This window comes from Myodes glareolus, chromosome 12, assembly GCF_982192425.1.
Source record: "Myodes glareolus chromosome 12, mMyoGla1.1, whole genome shotgun sequence".
Classification (NCBI taxonomy): domain Eukaryota; kingdom Metazoa; phylum Chordata; class Mammalia; order Rodentia; family Cricetidae; genus Myodes; species Myodes glareolus.
This window is the reverse complement of record NC_142037.1, coordinates 26,443,927-26,458,048: the sequence shown is the minus strand read 5'-3', so window position 1 is coordinate 26,458,048 and position 14,122 is coordinate 26,443,927. Positions and strand designations below refer to the sequence as shown.

The window sequence follows — 14,122 nt, the reverse complement described above, 5'->3', positions numbered from 1 at the left end:
GATGGAGACACGGTTAGTAGGAACCAACTGGAATATTTAATGTGCATGTTTTCCTAGACTAGCATTACATTATCCCATCCTCATGGCTGGACAGCTACTGTGGCCAGTACTACACCTCCTACTCAGCCCTTGGATCACACACAACTGAGCCTCCTTACTCTACAGTGGGCTGTGCTGCTGAGACGGCATTGTTGATAGGCAGGTATCTGTTATCTTCCACTTGGGATATTATCAGTTCATGACATGGTTATTGGAACACAGAACCATTATGAGCCGAGGGCTATCTGTATAGGAAACATTGGCTTTCTTGACCTCAAGGCCTTTCATTTCTGGACTTTTATTTTATTTTATTTCTGGACTGGCTGCACGCATGTTGTCAGTAGGTCTGTCTCCTGATGTGTACGAGTTTGTTGGCAACACTAATCTACTCTTGTTGATAGACCAGGATTAATGCAAAGTCAGCATAACTTTTGGGAAAGTGTCACTGCATTGTGGGGTGTAGAGAAAAGGGTAAACAGAAACTTGGATTCCATCCCCTCCCAAGCCCCATCACAGAGGATGAACCACTCCTTAGACTGGGGTTCCTTTCAGACTGTGGCATAGTAAGGGAAACAGATGGGAAACCCGATGGGCAGTTGCAGTGTAAGTCACCTGCCTGCATGAGAGCCACCCTGGGGACTTGCTATGTCTGTATTTATTGGATTCATCCCTAGAAGGCCCAACTTAGCAGTGTATCGGTTCCTTTTCTTGTCTCTGTGAAAAAAGTATTTGCCGGAAGCCACCTGACGGAGGAAAGGCTTGCTTAGGCTCACAGTTCAGGAGATACAGTCCACTGTGGGAGAGAAGGCATGGAGACTGGACCTGCTTGCTCCATGGCTGAGGGAGTTGATGGTCCAGCACAGCTTACACATCTCAGAGGTTCAGCAAACAGAGACAGCTCAGACCAGAAACAAGACGAGCAATGAGCCTCAAGGTCTGCCCTTTGCAGCCTGCTTCCTCTAGCTAGACCAATGTCCTAAAGGTTCCACAGCCTCCGCAAACTGTGCCGACAGCTAGAGATCTACTCCTGAAACACATGGACCTGGGAGGGCATACACAGGCACCTGCTAAACTATTGCAAGAACATTTTCTTGAAGGCAAGAAGCAGTTTGAAGTGTTTACATTGGGAACAAAGTGGGAGGTTGTATGGGTGCCATGCAGCGTGGCAGTGATGGGAACAATAGGATTATTACATCATCTGAGAAGCCTGGGACCCTCCACAAATGCTCAATGAATCTATGGAACTGACCTTAAACACTTAGCAGCAAAGATGCAATAGTCTAGCGTGCACATCCCCTTCACAAATAGAAGTGTTAATACTGAATTCCATGTATTGGAGGGATCTAAAGGGAGCCTTTCAGGAAGAATGGAGCCACTGGAAGTCACCAGTACTGGGTTCTGTCTATGAACTCCACAACTGTTGAACTCTACCCCATGAAACTTCTCTCACCCTCCCCATTACAATCAGTCTAGTGCTCACGGTTTAATGCAGAGCTTCCTGTGAGTACCATTCATTCAAAAATAGAAGGACATATAGGTATGTCTATAGGCAGATTTTTCTGTCCCTCCTGCCAGCTCCAAATTGCATCTTGGAGACATTAATTATGAAAGCTTGGCTGATAGTCTAGGCTTGTTTCTAAGTCGTTCTTATAACTTAAATTAACCCGTTTCTATTAATTTACTTTCTGTCTCATGGCTTTATTACCTTTACGCTGTACTGCCCCATGTTGTTTTCTCTCTGTCTGGCAACTCCTCACGACTCTACCCTTTTCCCCTGTGTCTTCTCTGCCCCAAAAATCCTGTCTAACTATTGGCCGTTCAGCTTTTTATTAAACCAACCCGAGTAACAAATCTTCACAGTGTACAAGAAGAGTATTCCACAAGATATGTGGATTTACCTGATAGATGTGGGAGGACCTTGCCCACTGTGGCAGTGCCTCTCCTGGGCAGATGGTCCTGGACTCCCGAGTAAGTCACAGAGAGCAAACCAGTAAACAGTTTTCTTCCATGGTCTCTCCTTCAGTTCCTGCCTCCAGGTTCCTGCCTCAGTTCCCTCTGTGATGGGCCTGGAACTGTAAGCTATAATAAACCCTTCCCTCCCATGTTGCCTTAGGTCATCAAAGCGATAGAAAATAAACCAGAACAGAAATTGGTACCAAGTTATGCCCTAGGCAGGGGTGTGTCCTAGGCATGGGGTATGACAAATTGAGGGTGGGGACTGGTTATAGGAGAGGTCCAGGCAGGCTGTGCCCTAAACCTGGGATGGGGACCACTCACGGGTGGAGTCTAAGCACGAGAGGAGTGGAACCTAGGCAGGAGCTAAGGTTTGGCCTGGCAGAATCTAGGCCAGGCAAATCCTATTTTTTTGGATGTATTTTGGATAAATAAGCCCTGGATAAATCTTAGTGGGTGTACACAGATGAAGCATTGTTGCTTAAATCTGTGCATATGCCCATAAACTCAAGGTAAAAAATACTTTATAACCTGAACAATGGATCTGTGTTGCACTGAGGAACCTCTGTACCCAATACAATGGATTATTCATTTGTTAGCACCTTCGGCCCCGCTGCTCTGCTTGAATCCTTACCTGCAAACTTCAAACATCACCAATAACTGTTTATCACAAGGTTTGCACTAACCACCATGTGCCACAGTCTGCCCTGCTGCCTTAAGCATTGATAAGTAACTGTGTTTTAACTACAGCATGGCTTTCCAGCCGACAATGCCTGTTTACGTACGTAATGAAGCCCTACAAGTGTGCAGACTTAAAATGTGAATTGTGGATATGACAGTGTGTTCACCTGCTCCACACATCTCTGCACCCTAGGCACATCCTTGCCTGTGATCAAGTTCTCTGATAAATGGACTGTGGGGGATATGCTAATTCCAGAAACACAAGGGGGATGTTTCAGATGCTTGGAATTCTTCAAAACTATTCTATTGGGTCTTAGAAACAGATGAGATAAAACAAAACTGTTATGTTTTATACATACACACACACACACACACACACACACACACACACACAAACTTAGTAGAACTGAAAGATAGCGAGGCAGATGCAGTGTCAATGTGAGCTATTTCTTTTTTTTTTTCATTTCGATGACTGATATCATTGTCTAGTGTTAAAATAAGCCTGTTGGTTTGTAATAACTTGGGTCAAAAAAAAATCACACTCTGTTGATAAGCTATCGTGGTGTCCTCAAAATATACATAAACTCGTGTGCCCTTTTCCCCTGAATTTGGAACCCATGAACAAAGTCAGCAAAAAGGACCACAGACTACAAGCTGAGCATCCCTTGCCAAATGCTTAGGACACAAAGTGTTTGAGGTCCCAGACACTTTGATTTGGAATATCTGTCTGTGAGTAGACACTAGAGGGATGAGAATTCACTTGTTCTGTAGCTTGGATCATCCCTATTGTAGAGGTTTCCGGAACTTGCATTTTGACTAGAGCCCATCACATGAGGCCAGTGCTGGAACTTTCCACTCTTGAATGTTAAGCCCATCCTCAAAAACTCTGGATTCTGGGATTAGGGATGCTCAACCTCTAGGCTGGACTGACTATTTCATTTGGCTGATTCCATTTCTTGTATTTTGTTCTGATACATCTCTGGGCTTTGTTTAGGGCCAGAAGGAGCTCTTTTTGAGCACTCAGTGGAGACACCCCTTGTCAGAGCTGACCCGTTTGAAGACATTCGGTAAGGAGTTTGCTTCCAATATAAACAAGCTTTCTGATAGTAAACAAAGAGGTGTGCCTGCAGACAGAGGCTCAGGATGTACCCATATCCCTTCTTACTGCCTTAGCCACCTTTGCTGCCAGGCCTTTCAGCATATAACTAACTTGTTATTGCTTATTGGAGCCCAAGGCAAGCCCAGAGCCCTGTCAGGTCTAAACTTGTTGTGGTTTCAAGGTTCTTCCTCTCTTGTTCCAACTGCCTCTGGTCAGGCTCCATAGGACCATAGGAGTCGGTGTTGCAAATTAGCTCGATACGGAAAATAACCAGGCCAGCTTAAGGATGACAATTATATTTTTAATGGTTACAATGGGAAACTCACGCCACAAGAACGGGGAGTCCGACTTCCTCTGTGTCCAGTGGGAATCGCGCAGAGAGTACACACCTGATCCCTCTCAGTTTTTCTTCCTCGGTTTTTCTTCCTCGGTTCCAAGTAGCACATCTTAACTGGATGTGATTGGTTAACAGAGCTTCCCCATCATCCTTCTGGTCACACTTTGGTCAGAGGGGTATCGCTCAATGGACACTGTTTAATACACGCTGCTGCTTCCGCATCAGGGATGGGATGATGGGTGGGTGCTCTGGGCCCTACATGGGCAGGACTGGGCCTGGCACTTCTCTCCCTCGCGTGCCTCCCAGACTTGAGCATCCACTACCCCTCCCCACCCCTGGCATTCGAACAAACTCTTCCCTCTGAGGGGGTCCCTTCTGTCACACCGCCCATCCCTACCAAAACAAGCCAAAGCCTCATGGAAGAGGACAGTGCTCCAAACAGACTTTGAAATTTGAAATAAGCATTCTTGAAAGTGTCAATTTAATCCAAATTGTAGGTGCCCTCCTCCCTGTGTGCGGACACGTGCGTGCGCATGTGTGTGTATGTGTGTGCGTATTATATCTCACGTATTCATTAAGAAAAGAATGGTATAAATGCAAGTACAAGATAAATTCATATTTGCAAACCATGTTAGAAAGCTAGAAAGCTTTGGTGTCTGTGGTAAAAATTCACATCATGTATAATTTTCCCTACCAGCACTTTTTAGTGCGCAGTTCAGTGGCATGAAGTACATCCCACGCACTTTTGAATGACTGCCACAGTCCACGCCCAAAGCTTTTCTTCTCCGAACCGAAAGAACTTTAGTAGTCCTTCATCTTCCCGTCATATCTCAGCCTGGACCCACCACACCACTTTCCACCTCGGTGGACTTGACTATTCTAAGCACGTCATGCAAGAGGAAGATATTGTGTTTCTCTTGTTGTGACTGCTTCCCTTGGCCTAAAGCCCTCAACTTTTGATGTATTTGTGCACGGTGACTCTTACAGAGTCCATCCATAATTCTAGACTGTTAGCTATCACGTATTCACTGTTAATTCCACTAATACATTATTTATGTCAAAGGTTGAATGGTATTTTTTTTAAATAAATGGCCTATTATAGTAAGGATATAGAATGTCCCCCACAGGTCCATGTATTGGGGCAGTTGGTCCCCAGTTGGTGGCACTATTTGGGGGAGGAATACAAACTTCAGGAGGTGAAACCTAGCTGTCGGGGATAGTTGGAGAGCATGCAGGTTATAACTAGGTTCTGACCCAAGTACCCTTTACTTTCTGGCCTATTAAGATGTGAGCAAACCACCTCAAGCTCTCAGTGTCACAGAGTCCTTGCTGCCCTGCCATGCCCACCTTGATGGACTCTACCTCCTCAATCCATGAGCCAACAGAAATTCTTTCTCTTAAGTTACTTCTTACGAGTGTTTTAACACAGAGTGGAAAAATGTAACCCAGAACATCCGTGTCTTTGCTTACAAAGAGGTCATTGCTGGGGTAACTTTACCATCGGGTTAGCACCCTTTGGAACCAGTTGGTAAATACGGAAAGAAATGTTCCTACAAGCCAATGAAACCCTAAAGTGCTACACACAGAGTTGAGTGGTGGTTCTGGTGAAGATTCAAACACTACAGAAATGCAGACAGAAAAGATGGACTATGAAGTTTCAGACAGACACAGGGGTTCCATTTGTGTTATATTCTGGTAAGGACTCTGATGGCATTCTTCACTAATGAATGGATACATGGATAATCCTAGTTCCTTGGCCAAACTAACTTTTCTATATTATCCCAACATTTTATCGATTCAGAGATATATGTAACAAACAACCAATAGTGATGATAACTGAATTATAATAATGTTCACTAATTATATAAAGAGTCATAAAATCAATATTAAAGAATTATGATTGAGGATGAAGAATATTTTCTTAAGACATAAAATTATTTACTATTTTGTAAAGAAAATTTATTAAGACCATCTTGAAATAAGAAATTTTAGAGATTCACTTTAAAGAAAATGCTAACATTTTAAGAAACTATGCATCTCAGAGTTAAACATAAACCTGCTGGCTCAATTTAATTTCTGTGGCTGTGACAAAATACCCTAACAGAAGCAACTTTAGGGAGAAAGGGTTTGTTAGCTCACAGTTCTAGGGGACATTCTATGATTTTGAGTAAGTCATGGTGGCAGGAACTGAAGCAGCTAATCTCATCCACAGTCAAGAGCAGAGAATGAACAGACACATACTTTCACTCAGCTCACTTTCTCCACTCATAGAGTTCAGGATCGCTGCCTAGGGAATGACGCCACTCATAGTGGGCAGTCTTCCCACCGCAGTTAGCACAGTTAAGATGAGCCCTACAGCATTGTCAACCTAGTTTAGACAACTCTTCACTGAGACTCTTTCCCCAGGCTATTTTTTATCATGTCAACTTAACAATTAAAATTAAGCATCACATTTACTCAGTGGGCTCCCGCTTAAAAACCAAAAAACAAATATTAAAAGAATAGTCTCCTACTTTCTCCAGTTTCTTCTCTATGAGTTGAATATATTCTTTCTTTCAAAAATGATTAATTGTTTTAGTTAGAAAACAAAATAATAGTCTATTGATAATCACTTGCAAATGAAAAAATCAGTTCTCTCTACTGAAGTCTCACTGGGGGTATAAACAACTCTTAAGGACAGGCCCCATGCCCAGTAGAAGACGGCCAACACAAAACGAACTCAGTGGCATCTTTAGAGGTTCTTTGTCTAATAAGGGTTTTGTCTTAGGGTTTATATTGCTATAAAGAGACAACATGGCATGGCAACTCTTATAAAGGAAACATTTCATTGTGGTAGCTTACAGTTCAGAGGCTTAGTACATTAGCATCATGGTGCAATGTGGTAGCATGCAGGCAGACATGTGCTAGAGGAAAAGCTGAGATTCCTCCATTTTGACCTGTAGGCACAGGAAGCAGTCTGAGACACAGGACATGACTTGAGCACATATGAAACCTCAATGCCAACCTCCACAGTGATACACTTGCTCCAACAAGACCACACCTACGCCAACAAAGCGACCCCTCCCATGAGTGACACTCACTTTGGGGGCCGTTTTCTTCCAAACTACCATAGGTTTTGACAAGGATTTTTTTCTTTTATTACTATATGGGTCCTTCAAAATTTTATTAAGGCTTCCAGTTTTGTGTTCTTAGGGGATTTCTGTGTATGACTGTATGTGACTCTGTTTCTACATGTGTATCTCATGCTTATTCTTTGGCTCTTTGTCTTCTGTTTATTTTGTCCAATTCAATTTGTTTGTTTTTGTTTTTTCTTATTTTATTAGTATTCTTTATTTGTCTGTTGGTTTTATGATGAAAGAGAAAAAAGGTGTGGATTCTGATGGGAGGGAATCTTGGAGGACTTGGGGGAGAGGAGCCATAATAAAAATAATATTGTATTTAAAAATCTACTTTTCATAAAATAAAGAGTTTAATTATTACATTTTGATACATCTACCCCAGTGCCCTTGGCTGCTATTTGCCCTTTACCACCTCCCCCATCTCTCCTTCCCTTCACACTGTCTCCCTCCCTCCTTAGATAGTCTACTTGTTTCTGTATCATATAGACAGATGAGTGCACATGATATAAAACATGTCTTTTAATCTTTCTTTCCCTCTCCAGTGCTCTCCTTTGCTGCCCCCGTCCTCTCCCAGCACCCCCCTCCTACTGTCATGTCATGGGAGAGAAAACATGACCACTGTCCTTCCTAGTTTCCAGGCTTTTTCCACTAACATGGTGATCTCTAGTTCTATTTTCCTGCCAATTCACTGCATTCTTTACAGCTGAATAAGGATCCACTGTGTATATGTGCAACACATATGATAATAGCAATAAACATGGATATTCAAGTATCCCTGTAGGATGCTGACAGGTTCCTTGGATATATACACAGGCACAGAACAGCTGGGTCATGTGTTTGTTCTGTGTTCAGGAACCTCCATGCTAATTTCTGGTGTCTGGACTACACTACATTCCCACCAGCACCACATGCGTGTTCCTCTTTCTCTACATCTGCAACATCTCGTTCTTTTCCCCACCCACCCCCACAAGGTCTGATCACTTATTTGTTGCCTAATAATCCTAACAGTCTTTAATAAGACTTTCATTTTTGACTGGACTCCAAGTAGAAGCTCTCAGCAAGGACAGTCCAGGTCTCTCGGCAATCTGTTCCTGGAATATTTCTCTGACTTCCTTCATTTTCTTGGTCAAAAGATGAGCATAATCTGCAGTCCCCTCTTCATTTTTCTTAGTGTACTGAGTAATGGGTGGGCATGTGTGTTACAGAACATGTAGAGTAACAAGATGTAAAGCAATACGTCTGATCTACACACTATGGTATGGTCCAGGAATCTCGGGCAAGGGCCTGGAGATTAACACACAGAGACAGACAGCACACAGGGACACGGGTCACCCTTGATACAAGAATGCCATGTTTATTGTGCTCCAGGGAAGCTTATATAGGGATCCTTAACTGATAGCCATGCCCAGCTCTCAGGATCTTTCAGCTGCAGGCCTCACCAGAACCCACTCCCCTGACATCAGGGTCTCATGCTCAGAGCAGCTGCAGGCACAGGTAAACAAGTTGTTTTGCTCAGTTCACTGCAGCAGGCAAAGGGTCTGAGGCAGGCAAAGAAAGTCAAGGGGCCAGGGGTCTGCAGCCCCCAATAACAAGATACTGAGTCTTGGGTGCCTTGGTCCTGGGCCTCTTACCATCTTTATTTCAGACAGCATGTTGGCAGACATCACCTCAAGAGACTAAAGAGTTTTTAGATTCTGCTATCTCTTTGGGCCCCGACTACTGGTGGTCAGGAAGGGTTTGTTTGTTTGTTTGTTTGTTTGTTTTGACACAGTGGTCCACCTAGGAAGCACCATGGAAAGAGAACTTTGTTCTCTTTGGTCACTGTTCTGGCTGGAATCCTATGTAGCCATGATGCTGTTTTAATTTGCATTTTTCCTTGAGTGTTGTCTTAGTTTCTTGTCTGTTTCTGTGATAGACTATCCTGACAAAATTCTCAAGGAAGAAAAGGTTTATTTCAGCGCATCGTTTGGGAAATCAGGGCCACAGGAACCTGAAGCAGTTGGTCTAATTTGACCTACACACAATTAGGAAATGGAGAGGGATGGATGCCTGTGCTCAGCTTCCTTGATCTGTTTTGTATGGCCTAGGACCCACCCCCCAGGAATGATGTATGCTTAGTGAGCAGGTCTCCCCACCTCCATGAACCTAATGTAGATAGTCCCACATGCATGCTCACAACTGCCTGTAACTCCAGTTCCAGGGGATCCAATCTCCTCCTCTGGCCTTCTGAGGAAACCACACACATGGTGAACACAGAAGACAGATCTATCATCTGCTGTCTATCTATCGATCTATCTATCTATCTATCATCTACCTATCTATCATCTATCTATCTATCTATCTATCTATCTATCTATCTATCTATCTATCTATCTATCTATCTTCCTATGCATTCATGGAAGTACTGGCTTAGAAAGTAGGTGAGGGGGATGGAGAGATGGCTCAGCAGTTAAGAGCACTGCTGTTCTTGCAAAGGATCTGGGTTCGATTCCTAGCACCCACATGCCAGCTCACAACTATCTATCATCCCAGTTCTAGGGGTTCTGAAGCCCTCTTCTAGTCTCTGAGGACACTGTACTAATATATGTATGCTCACAATCATGAAGACACACACACTCACAATTTACAATAAAAACAGTATCTTTAAAGATATCATTCATTGTGGAACATTTGATTTTTATATAAACAACCTACTTTTCTTTCTGAATCTTTTAAAGACTTTTCATTCATCTCACTGATTTGTATAACGTGGGGATAGGTATGTTTTAACCTAGGTGGGGATGTTGGTGGCTGACTGGGACCAACAGGTCATTCTTGGGTGACAGGACCTTAAAGAGACTGACTGACCAGCGATGGGAAAATAAAGAATACAGAAAAGTTGGGACCAGGAAATATGGCATACGCTGATGGTTTATGCCAAACAAGTTAATAACAAGTAAGCCTCTTATACAGTGTGCAGGTGTGTGGGGGCGGGACAGAGACAGCAGAAAGCCGTCACGCAATGGGATGAGGTCAGCCGCAAGCTAACCGAGCAAGGTTGTACAAGGGGAGCACAGAATATCTCAAGTGTGTCACAGATTGAGCACACAGCAGGCTGGAGCTGAAAGCTCCGGTCTCTTCAGAGAGAAAGGCCACATTCCCAGAATAGAAACCTTAACTCCTTAAAGGCCCTTGCCCCAGTCCAGAGCTGACCTTCCCAAGTCTGCCCCTTGGCAAGGACACAGAACTAGGCCCTTTCATCTGTCACTGGGGCTCTGAGAACACCTGGGATCTGTCTCGATCTTAGCGGGAGACTTTCTTCAACTTGAGGGGTTCGTGTTCCTTTTGCCATTCTGGAAAACTAAGAGCCCTTAGTTCCCAGTGTGTGTCTTCCTTGTTCTCTAGAGGTGTAGAGTCCTTTGCTTCTGCTCTATGGCCTCCTTGGGAGATCAGGGAATTAGTAGTGATCATGTCTGGAAAAGGCGTTCTTCATTTTCATGGATTTGCTGCTGGAATTCCACATGCCCATTAGATGTGGTTACAGCCACAGTCCTTGGTGGCCTCACCAAAAGGAGTCACAGGTATTTCATTTGAAAGTTGTGGTGGGTGTCTCAATATGCCGTCTAGCCTCTGCATCAGAATTTTAATTCTCACCAAACCCACTGCTAAATTTTGCCAAATGCGTAGCTCAGTACACTCTTAAATCACTAGGTCATGATCTTGAATGGCTCATTCCTGCACTTGAAAGTCTGCAATGTCCTCTGTGAGTCTGCTTTATTTTATGTGTGGAGAGTATGAAATCCATGGACTTTGTTAGAATGCCTAAGACTCCATGCCACCCTGGCACCCATTCCAGAGCCTTCCCCTGAGGCCCCCATCCCTCAGTCCCCACTGGCTTGGAGCACGTTTTATCTGCATTTAGTCACTGATCTTAGGAAGCAGACCCGTCTTCACTTCTTCACTAAGGCTGCCAAGGTCACGCAGGATGCGCCTGAAATGCAGCAGGCCTATAGGAGTTGCTTCAGTGGTTTTCCTTCCAGGCAAGAAAAATACAGGTCACCGCAGAGCCCCAGTGACCCGGATGCATGAACAAGCAGCAGGAGCAAGTGAAGACTCACCGGTGCTCAGACAAATGAAGCCAAACCTAATCTGACCAGTAAATTCCATAAATGTCCTTTAAGGATATTCTCACTTTCAAAGCAAGATTTCAGCATCGCAGTACTCAGGTTTTACATGCTCTGATATATGAACAATAGTGAAATTTTGTCCTGTGTTATACATAATGATGGAGGGGGCAAGGTGCCAAGAGAGGGCAATGGGAGGCAAATATGACCAGAGCACATTTTATGTGACAAAATGTCATAACAAACCTCATTACTTTGTACAATTGATACATGCTAATTAAGTGTAGGAATAAAAAAAAAATGACAGAAATTTCCAAACATGTCCATCTAATTTAGAAGTCTCTCCAGGACTGGGGGGAAGGGTCAAAGGTCAAGTGCTTGCTCAGCATACATGAGGTCCTGGATTTCATCCCAGCACTGATAAAACTCCAGCAAATTCATTCCTAGGGCCCTTCTGCAAGCATGCCACTCCTTTCTAATCCTCACGTGGTCAGTGCTACGCAGAGTAGGCACAGATCCTGAACCGCACAGCTTGTAGTTGTGTGGCTGGACTGCTGACCAACAACTGCATTGTGCCCTCTGATGGAATCCATCCTTTCTCGGGAGAGACAAACAAGAGATACTCTCTGGCACAGATACTTACGGTTCTTTTCTTATGTTTGGTCCAACCCCAGGAAAGACCGATTCACTGTACTGAAGCAAAGTCAGGTGTGGCCCCCAAACAGCCTATCTCCTAGCCTCGTCACTTCAGCCTTTTCAAAAGAAGTCCTCCCAGTTGCCCCTGGAACTGGCTGAACTTAGAGGGACTTCTAAAGGTGAATCTGGGAGATCTCCATCAGCAAACTGCTTGCCAGACAGGCATAAGCCCTAAAACCACATAAGGGGTCAGGGACAGGGGCATGTGTGCCTGTAACTGCACTGAGGCGGAAGTGGCAGGAGAATCTGAGGCATGCTGGCCACCCAGCCTTCCCTAATTAGCGAGCTCCGGACCAGTGAGAGAACATGTCTCAAAAGAATGAAAAGAGGATTGTCCCTAAGGACCAACACCAAGTGTTATCTGCTGGTCTCTACTTGCATGTGTGCACACATGCTCTCCATTGTGTGTTGAGAGTGTGAGATCCTGAGTGCACACACGTGTGCTCACATGCACACACACACACACACGCACACACACACACACACACACACACATGTAAATAAACAATCTCAAAAGATTTTTTAAGAAGTGAAAGCTAGGCTAAACATTTTCTGCTCTCATGGGAACATGTAGCAAATATCTTTGGCCTTAAATCTGTCTCTTTTGTTCCTTCCCTGTGAGTTTGTATATTAACTAAATTCTTGTTGGGGAATATTATTTTAAGGTGTATTGCTTTTGTTTATGCTGCATTTGTTTAACTCTGTGAAGCTGTGATTCTTTGCCTGGCTAAAACACCTGATGGTCCTAATAAAGAGCTGACCAGCCAATAGTGAGACAGGAGCAAGGGTAGGCAGGGCTGGCAGACAGTCTAAAGAGAAGGAGAAATGAAGAAAGGAAGAGAACAAGGAGAGGAAGATATCAGGGGCCAGCCACCCAGCTACATAGCAAGCCATGGAGAAAGAAGTAAAGAAAGGTACACAGAAATGGAGAAATATGAAAGCCCAGAGGCAAAAGGTAGTCAGGATAATTTAAGTTAAAAAAAAACTGGAAAGAAACAAGTCAAGCTAAGGCTGGGCATTCATAACTAAGAATAAACCTCCTTGTGTGATTTATTTGGGAGCTGGATGATGCCCCCAAAAGCCAAAAGAGTAAAGCGTCATACAACAATGCTGTCACTGTCTAAGCTGTTCACCCATGGCATTTTCTTCTGCAGTGCCACGATGACAGCTGATCTCATAGGCTGTCACTGGTAGGACACGTGTTTCTCTGCTGCTCACTCCGTAGGATAGTTGTTATCAGTGTGACACAAACTGGAGTCACCTGGGAAGAGGGACCCTCAGCTGAGGCACTGCCTTCAACAGACAGACCTGTCAGCATCTTTGCGGGGTATTTTATTGATTAACGATTGATTCGGGAAGACCCAGCCCACATGAGCACGCCATCCCTGGGCAGCTGGACTAGGTAAGAAAGCAGGCTGAGCACGCCATGGCAAACGAGCCAGTGAGCAGTATTTCTCCATGGGCTCTGCTGGAGTTCCTGCCTCGAGCCCTGCTGGAGCCCTGGCTTCCTGCGGTGATGGACTGTAAGCTGTATGCTGACATAAACCCTTTCTTCCCCTAGCTGGTTTTGGTCAGTGTTTTTATCACGACAATCGAGAGCGAACTAGAACGTTCATCATTTCTGAATGTATGTGGATAGAACACGCCAACATTCATGACTGACACCAAGTTTCTTGGAGAGTCTGCGTCCCTTGTCAGTTACACTTCAACTAAGCCATGAAGGTTTCGTGTGCAAGGCTCGGTAGTTTACTTTCCTCCTTCAGTCGGTTGGTCCTCCCTGGCCCTGCACTGCTCACCTGGAGCCCAGAGCTGCTCACCTGGAGCCATCCTCCCACCTCAGGTTCTGAGGAGCTTGGGCTCAGAAGCGTCTTAGCTGTTGTCCCCAGGTGGTTCGAGGGTGGCTTCTAACATCTTTTTTCTCATTTCAGGTTAGAATCCCCAACACGAAGTCTAAGCATGGATGCCCCAAGGGGGGTTCACATCAAAGCTCACACTGGGAAAATGGAGGCCCTGTCTCAGATGGACATCATCCTGCAGAGCAGTGACGGAGCGGTGAGTACAATGACGGAGCGCTGAGCGACCGTGCGGCCGAGGC

General features: G+C 44.5%; 1 protein-coding gene across 2 annotated transcripts in view; it reads left to right on the top strand.

Moving 5' to 3' along the window:
* Sgcg (sarcoglycan gamma) overlaps positions 1-14,122 on the top strand; it is a 36,510-nt gene that overhangs the window by 18,555 nt on the left and 3,833 nt on the right. For both annotated transcript variants that reach the window (XM_048447901.3, XM_048447893.3), the window contains exons 6-7: positions 3,668-3,740; positions 13,956-14,079. In XM_048447901.3, coding sequence (XP_048303858.2) covers positions 3,668-3,740; positions 13,956-14,079 — 197 coding nt within the window. The remainder of the gene's footprint in view (positions 1-3,667; positions 3,741-13,955; positions 14,080-14,122) is intronic.